Raw genomic sequence first — 8,860 nt, 5'->3', positions numbered from 1 at the left:
GAATTTAGTTTGTAATATATTATAACATATTATTTTTATATATAATATATATAATAAAGATTTATAATTTTTAATTGCATTATAATAATTATATAAAAATACAATATAAATCATAAGGCTATACTATAATGCCAATTAACATTTTATCACTCCCAATGAGAAAAATTAAAAATCACTATAAAGTGTATCTTTAAAATTATTTAGTGAGAGGTAGAAAAACACGGAACCAGAAGAGTAATGAGAGAAGACTCCAGGAAATAGTAATATTACTCATACGGCTCAAAGGATGAAAATGAGTTGGTATGCTAAGGCGTCACGCAGCAGGTCACCGGAACAGGTAAGACAGCGCAGGAGACACTAATATCCTAAAAACGTAGATCTGAGTACACGGAAAGCCTTGAGCATGACAGCAGCAGAAGAAACTATGAAGGGAACGTTTGATATACTTCACAACGCAAAACCACAAACTCCCAATAAGTGTGTGAAAACACAGCAAACTAACATTAAAAAGATGTGACAAACACGACGGGTAAGGGTGGGTACAGTTATTATAAATAACTCATACATGGCAGCGTCAAAGTAAAACAATAATAATCCAGTAAAGGAAAAGGGGCAAATAACCTATAGAAACTATTCAAGGAACTGTTTGTGGATAATAAACAGACCAACAAATTACAAACTTAGCCATCAAATCAAGTGATTCTAAAAATATTTTCTAGCCAGAAAGGCATTTGTCATGTCTGTTTTTTTGTTTTTTTTAGCTGAGCCATCCTGCCACCTGTTGGCAGCTCAGCAGCTGCTCAGCTCGGGCTGGACTCGAACCACTGTTGCTCAGAGCTCACACTCTTGAGCGAGCTCTTAACCAACGGAGCCACTCGGCCGGCCCTGTCATGTCTGCTTTTAAATGGTGCAGAGGAAGACATTTTTTTTCCATCTCCAGTGAAAGTAAAAACAATGAATTCTGAGATAAAAAAAATACCTAAAAAGTTAAAGACACTTTTTTCAATAATTCTAAATAGGCCATCTCTTATACTGCTGGTGGGAGTAAAAATCAGCATAACTTTCTGAAAACCAATGTAGCAATAATTCTTTTTCTAAGAATATAACTTAGGAGACACAGAAAATATGAATTCACATAACAACTTATTCATAACAGTAAAAATCTAGCAAGAGGTAAATGTTCCATTATGGATAATATGTACTCATTTAACAACAGCACATCCATGTGTTAATCAGCCATTAAAATGAGGTGTGCCTAAAGTCAGTTAACTGCACAAGAAAAAGGTAATGAGACAGCAATGGTATAAGAACACTGCATATTAGGAAAATAGCACATATATGCAAAAAGAACTGGGAAGAAAAACCAAAAAATGTATGACTATCAATACCTGAAAAGTGAAATTAATAATGGAATCTCTTTCCTCCTTTTACTGTGTTGAGTCAGCTCTCTCGAGGAAAGGCCTCATTTTCATTATGGGGAGCAGTCACAACGCAGTCTGCTCAGAGGGTCTACGTACATTCAGGTCGAGATTACAGTTGCCAGCCTTCCTTGCAGCCGGGCATGAATGTGCAAGAAATAATGCAAAGTACAGTTTCTGGGTCATGTTGACATCAGGCCAACCACTGGCCCTGGATTTTGGTTCTTTCCATTTCCATAAGCTAGGAACAACGCGAATGAGTCCACTTCCATCGTGAAGACGGGGAGTAAGTGACACAGTGTAAAGAACCCAAGCCCTTGGATGACCTGGGTTCCAGCACCGCCCACCAATATGAACTGTTAACACAGGAGAAAAAAATACGTCTCGTTTGGTCTACTGTACTTAGGGGTCTTTGTTATAGTGGCTTAACATGAGCTCTAAGAAATACACGCTACAAATACTCCAAATATGCTTTAGATATTTTTCTGTGCAAATGTATCTTCCTTATTGTTCCTTTAATTAATTTCAATTTGAAACAATCTTTCATCATGCTCGTGAGTGCATAGTAGGTCCTCTAATTAAAAAGGTAGAATATGAAGTCGGTTCTATGTTGCATCCATAAACAGTTCAGGCGAGTGGAGATCCAAATAACAATGGATATTGAATAAGGCCTGGTGCTCCTGGTTGTATGGTTATCAAATATACATGCTCCAAACACGTGGGACACCACAAATTCTGTCTGAAGGGCAGACTGTGAGATTCTGATGATCTTTAGCATCAAGACTATACAAAGCCAGGGGTTTTGCCATAATGGAAGTGACCTCTGACCGTTCACTCAGAAAATGAACTACTTTTCCTCTGGGTGTTTTGCCGACTGGAACGGTGTGTGATCAGGCAACACAGAGATGCAAGGACTTATGCTGGAGTTCACGATCCGTGTTTGATGGGCGAGGAAGCAGCAGCCCCGGTCATTCCTGGCTGGACTACTTCCCATTTCTCTTAGTGAAGAAAGCGGGTGCGGTTTTCTTACCCTCACTTTCCCCAGGGTTTTCTAGGGCAGGGGCAGTGAACTCAAAGTCAAGGGGAAGCTGTGAACTTCAGAGGCTTCTCTGCTGAAGGCTGCTGTTTTATTTACCTTTTTCTTACAGACCGTCTCTCAGCGCAATTTATTTTTTTAGCTGCCAAATTCTCTTCCCTTTCTACTTGTCCACATAAAAGCAGAGAAAAATACACCTTTGCAAGATCAGTGCTTTAAAAAGAGAGAAAAAGAAAAAAGGAACTGGTACAGAAGTATTATACATATATTATAAAATGAGAATATATAGCTGCTGTTTTAGAATCACGGAATCAATCAGGCTGCCCTTCTCTTCATGAATAATGAGCCATTCAGAGCTTTGTGCTGCCTGAATATGGACAGATTTATGGAAATGAAGACACGTCATTAATGTGAAACCAAATGAACAGGAGGACATAAGAGAGAAATTGCAGTGATATGTGGGCTTTCTGAGAACTGTCTGCAGTGATTACACATAACATGAGAATTACAGGAGGTTTTAATGTGACACCAGTTTATCCAATCTTAGAAACTACACCTGAACACGAGGACTTAAACGCTAGCATAATACATATGAAAGTGTAGAGTTTTCAGGAATGGCACCGCAAATAGGATAATTTTAAGCAAGAGTGTATGTGCATTATGAGAAAATAGAGGATTTGTCAAATTCAATTCATTTTGATGTAAAATTTTGTTTTCTGAAAGAAACAGAACAAAAACAAAATAATAGAAAATCAAGGGCAGCGCTCTGGCTCCGGTCAAGAGAAGAAAATGGCAAATCCCTTCCTCAAAACAACTATAAAACTGAACGAAACGAACAAAAACAGCCATTTCAGAACTCTGGATATGGACCTGAGGCCTGCAACAGCCTGAGAAATACTGACAGTTGACAGCTGCTGACCTCAGGGTAAGAGGGGTGGTGGCCTGTGGCGTTGTGGCTTGACCAGCACGCAGCCGCTAGCNTTTCTCATGCTTTTGATAAAATGGAACCAAAAATCAAATTTGTAAAATGATTCTAAACTGTGAAACATGTGGAGGGTTCAGATTTTCTCTGAGTGCACACACATAAATGCGCGCGCGCGCACACACACACACACACACACACTTGAAGCTAACGGAACCCAGAGTACATAAACCTTCTCCCAAATCCCAATCTTTAAATCATTTTAAACCTGAAGTACAGTTCTGATTTAACAGAATTCTGTGCCTTTAAGCTTGGCTGTGTCCTCCTGTGCCTGTGTTTACGGTCAGAATTCATAACCCCATAATGCAGTGAGTTTTCGAATGACACGCGTCTGCTGTCTGCATTGCACACTCGCTCCTGGCTCCTGGCTGTCTAGCAGAGAAGGTGACAGGGACACTGCCAAGGCTGTGGCAGACTCAAGCCTGAACCACACACCTGGTCGTTCCTGCTAACGGGGCTGCTGAGTGCAGACAGCCTGTTTCTAGAAGCAGCAAGCGAAGGGTGAATGATGCAGATGCTTGAGAGAAAGTGGGCTTCACCCTGACTAGGGATAAATGAGATCTGGGTAGAAGCCTTTCTCAAAGGGGTCAGCGGCTGTTATTAGCCGTTCATTAAGCCAGACAGAGCCTAACGCGGCCAGGCACACCTGATTCCTCCTTTCACATCCAGTTGTAGAGGCCAGGAAAGAACTGTTATTGAGCAAAGGCCTGGAATGTGCTGGAACTTTACATCTGTTACTCATTCCTTCATTCATTTGTCCATGAATACCCAGCACTGTCCCAAATGTTAGGGATAAGTCTGTTCAGATTCACGTATGAGTGACAGAGAACCCAGAGTCACAGGGACGTTAGCAAGTTTGAAGTCTGAGGTCAGGCAGCCCAGAGCGAAACAGGCATCATTCCTTTGGCTCTTTCTCTCAGCGTCCTGCTCACAAGCCTCCGCTGCTGTGTGCCTCGTGGTCCGAGACGGCTGCCTCATCTCTAACCATTGTATCTGCATCCAAGTCAGAAGGGAGGAAGGGGCTGGAAACATGTGTGTTCCTTTCTACAAACCCATTCCACACGCCCAGGCCGCTACCTTGGCTGACGTCTCAGCATCGTACCGGTCAGACTTGCCGATTAAAACACTAACTCCATGGGCTTGCTTCTGGCTTTCATTGTCCACAGGAACTTCTGCACAGCGCCGGGCTGACCCATGGTCACAAGTCATTTCCACTCCACAGCAGGCAAGACAGTGGCAGCAAACACCAAACCACGGCCGAGCGAGGCCCCTTCTAAGTGTGTCACACTCCTTTCGCCCTCACGAGGACCCGTCCTACAGCTGGGGAGACTGACACAGGCGGGCTGCCGGACAGGCTCGCGGGATCCCAGGCACCTGGGCACACAGCACTTGGCACCCTCCACAACATGGGCACAACTCAAACCTCTGGCATCAGCACTCTAGGTCATATTCCAGGGAGATGTCGCCAGGCCCCTGGGAGAAATGAACCTCTGCTCTTGTGACAGGATCGCTGGCTGAGTCAGGGATGACAAGATGACAAGGATGACAGAGTCCCCTGGTGCTCTCATGCCCGGGGACAAGGCTGCTGGGAGTGGTGACGGCATGAAGGGCCTGGAGATGGCGAGGAGGGCCCACTGCCACTTCTCTCTCCAGGTCAGCATCGCTGGGTCACAGGGAGGAGAATGGACACCGATGTGGATGACTCCGGGTTTGGACATCCCGGATTGCGTTTCATGAAGAATCCTTTATTCTTTATCACAACAGTGTGGAAACACCTAATCAGTTTGTTATAGGAAAATACCAACTTCACAAATTATCTAAAAATATATTCGGTTCAGTGTTTCAGTGAGTAAATAACCCACAAGCTACTTTTTCCTAATGCAATTCTGTAGATCATATTTATTTACCAGCATCTGTCCTCACCACGGCACGAGCAGTTCCAAACTCAGAGGAGTGTGGCGCGACTGGGCACACAGACTGTGCCAGTCAGAGGTGCGTCTCCTGTGCGCCCCGTCCGTCCTGCCAGCTCCGCCAGACACAGATGCAGCCTCGCGAAAGCCAAGTAGCTAAACTCAGGCATCAATCACCCAACGACCGGGCACGGGCCGTAAAACTTTATGTGAGCATTCCTACAGGCGAGGGGGTGTGAAATCTCCTTTTCCCTTTGATGACCCTCATTAAACACGAGCAGAGTGCTTACTGAGAACCATCTCCAGTGAGTTCACCTAACAAGCGTCTGTGAGGCAGACAGTCCCAGTGGTGCTGGCTCTGAGCCCCTGGGGAGCTGACGGTCACTCCCCAGCATGGCGTCTCCATCCAAGCACTCAACAGTTATTTTCTCCAAAAACTAAGAATATTTCAACCTAATACCCAGGACTATTTAACAAATCTCTGTCTGTGAATTCTAACTTTCAAAATATTGAATAAAGGAAAACAAAAAGATTTATCAACTTAAAATAATCTCTATAAAAACAGATTAAACAACAAATTAAAAGGAAATTAGAGATCAAATTCATTTAGAAACTTTGAAAATACTTTCGGTAACAATGAATTTTTAAAAAGTTGTGTTGGGACACAAAAGTGTTCATCGAAATTGATAACTCGTTATGATTCCAGTAAGTAAATGGAAAACAGACAGTGAACAGGAAGAAACCTGAGCCCTGACGAGCACAGGTCGAGTGTTTAGTCTCCTCCTTCGACACGAAAAGCAGCCACAACGGCCTTCTTTAGCTTCTCGAATCAGTGGAGACGCCTTCGAGGTGCGGGGACACAGGTGCCCAGACCCACTCCGGGTGAGGGACACACGGGCACAACCCTTTTAGAAGGCAGTTTGTCTCGACAGGACACCTTCTGCCTGTCTCCATCTTGACGCTGCAGCCCTCCCAGGGTCCCCACAGTGGGAGCGCCGCCCTCTTGGGAGAAGACAGTAAAACTGCGGGGAGACGCTGGGCTGTGGGGGCTGCAGTCGGGGCTCACCAGCTCCGGGAGTTCCCGTGCCCCTGAGCTTCTCGGCCGCCATCTGCTTCCCTACCCCACGCGGTAACTCAGCCATCTCTGCCTCGACAGCCCCGCCACTGCGACACAGCCTCACGCTACTGATTTACAGGAGACACTTACGTGCAAAGTGAAATGCAACACACCTGTTCTTAATGTGCTGGGGGGACCCAAGGCACCGGAAGCTTCCGTTGACCATGATGGCAAGTCTCGTGCACAGAGCCTCACACTCCTCCATGCTGGGGGAGAAAGAGAAGGGGCGCGTGAGCGAGCAGAGTTAACAAGCGTAAAACACTAGTACTACAAACGAGCTGAATATGTAGAAACCCCAGGAAACCCAGAAAAGCACTTTCAAATGGTAAGATTCTATTTAGGTAGCCAATTGCACAATTAACAAAAACATTACTAGCATACACCATGAACAGCAGTTACAGAATATACAGGAAAGAACCTTTGAGGAACGGTAGTACAAAAATGCAAAATACATAAGAATGACCTTCACAAAAAATGTGAAAGTTTTATGAAAAGAAACATGATTTACTAACGGGCTTAAATAAAATCTTAAATCAATAGAAAGGTGTATCAAAAAAAGGAAGAGAATGGATATTTTAAAAATGGCAAATTATAATGTGAAAATTATAATATAAAAAATTATTGTTAAATAAAATAATATTATATGTAAACATAAGCATAAAATATAATAATATAAGCATAAAGATAAAATATGACAGGTAAATGAACTATATATTTACAATATATATAAAATATAAAAACAAGTTATATTTTAATATAGTATGATATCAAATATAATAAATAGCATTGGAATTGGAATTTAGTTTGTAATATATTATAACATATTATTTTTATATATAATATATATAATAAAGATTTATAATTTTTAATTGCATTATAATAATTATATAAAAATACAATATAAATCATAAGGCTATACTATAATGCCAATTAACATTTTATCACTCCCAATGAGAAAAATTAAAAATCACTATAAAGTGTATCTTTAAAATTATTTAGTGAGAGGTAGAAAAACACGGAACCAGAAGAGTAATGAGAGAAGACTCCAGGAAATAGTAATATTACTCATACGGCTCAAAGGATGAAAATGAGTCGGTATGCTAAGGCGTCACGCAGCAGGTCACCGGAACAGGTAAGACAGCGCAGGAGACACTAATATCCTAAAAACGTAGATCTGAGTACACGGAAAGCCTTGAGCATGACAGCAGCAGAAGAAACTATGAAGGGAACGTTTGATATACTTCACAACGCAAAACCACAAACTCCCAATAAGTGTGTGAAAACACAGCAAACTAACATTAAAAAGATGTGACAAACACGACGGGTAAGGGTGGGTACAGTTATTATAAATAACTCATACATGGCAGCGTCAAAGTAAAACAATAATAATCCAGTAAAGGAAAAGGGGCAAATAACCTATAGAAACTATTCAAGGAACTGTTTGTGGATAATAAACAGACCAACAAATTACAAACTTAGCCATCAAATCAAGTGATTCTAAAAATATTTTCTAGCCAGAAAGGCATTTGTCATGTCTGTTTTTTTGTTTTTTTTAGCTGAGCCATCCTGCCACCTGTTGGCAGCTCAGCAGCTGCTCAGCTCGGGCTGGACTCGAACCACTGTTGCTCAGAGCTCACACTCTTGAGCGAGCTCTTAACCAACGGAGCCACTCGGCCGGCCCTGTCATGTCTGCTTTTAAATGGTGCAGAGGAAGACATTTTTTTTCCATCTCCAGTGAAAGTAAAAACAATGAATTCTGAGATAAAAAAAATACCTAAAAAGTTAAAGACACTTTTTTCAATAATTCTAAATAGGCCATCTCTTATACTGCTGGTGGGAGTAAAAATCAGCATAACTTTCTGAAAACCAATGTAGCAATAATTCTTTTTCTAAGAATATAACTTAGGAGACACAGAAAATATGAATTCACATAACAACTTATTCATAACAGTAAAAATCTAGCAAGAGGTAAATGTTCCATTATGGATAATATGTACTCATTTAACAACAGCACATCCATGTGTTAATCAGCCATTAAAATGAGGTGTGCCTAAAGTCAGTTAACTGCACAAGAAAAAGGTAATGAGACAGCAATGGTATAAGAACACTGCATATTAGGAAAATAGCACATATATGCAAAAAGAACTGGGAAGAAAAACCAAAAAATGTATGACTATCAATACCTGAAAAGTGAAATTAATAATGGAATCTCTTTCCTCCTTTTACTGTGTTGAGTCAGCTCTCTCGAGGAAAGGCCTCATTTTTATTATGGGGAGCAGTCACAACGCAGTCTGCTCAGAGGGTCTACGTACATTCAGGTCGAGATTACAGTTGCCAGCCTTCCTTGCAGCCGGGCATGAATGTGCAAGAAATAATGCAAAGTACAGTTTCTGGGTC

General features: G+C 41.8%; 1 protein-coding gene across 1 annotated transcript in view; it reads right to left on the bottom strand.

Annotated features, from left to right (window-relative positions):
* ABCA13 (ATP binding cassette subfamily A member 13) overlaps positions 1-8,860 on the bottom strand; it is a 235,256-nt gene that overhangs the window by 6,563 nt on the left and 219,833 nt on the right. The window contains exons 49-50 of the mRNA XM_019652970.1: positions 6,554-6,669; positions 4,514-4,623 (exon numbers count right to left, since the gene is read on the bottom strand). Of these exons, the coding sequence (XP_019508515.1) occupies positions 4,514-4,623; positions 6,554-6,669 (226 nt within the window). The remainder of the gene's footprint in view (positions 1-4,513; positions 4,624-6,553; positions 6,670-8,860) is intronic.

This window comes from Hipposideros armiger, unplaced genomic scaffold, assembly GCF_001890085.2.
Source record: "Hipposideros armiger isolate ML-2016 unplaced genomic scaffold, ASM189008v1 scaffold_191, whole genome shotgun sequence".
NCBI classification, from domain to species: domain Eukaryota; kingdom Metazoa; phylum Chordata; class Mammalia; order Chiroptera; family Hipposideridae; genus Hipposideros; species Hipposideros armiger.
The sequence above is the reverse complement of the archived record's forward strand: the minus strand, read 5'-3'. Positions and strand labels throughout refer to the sequence as shown.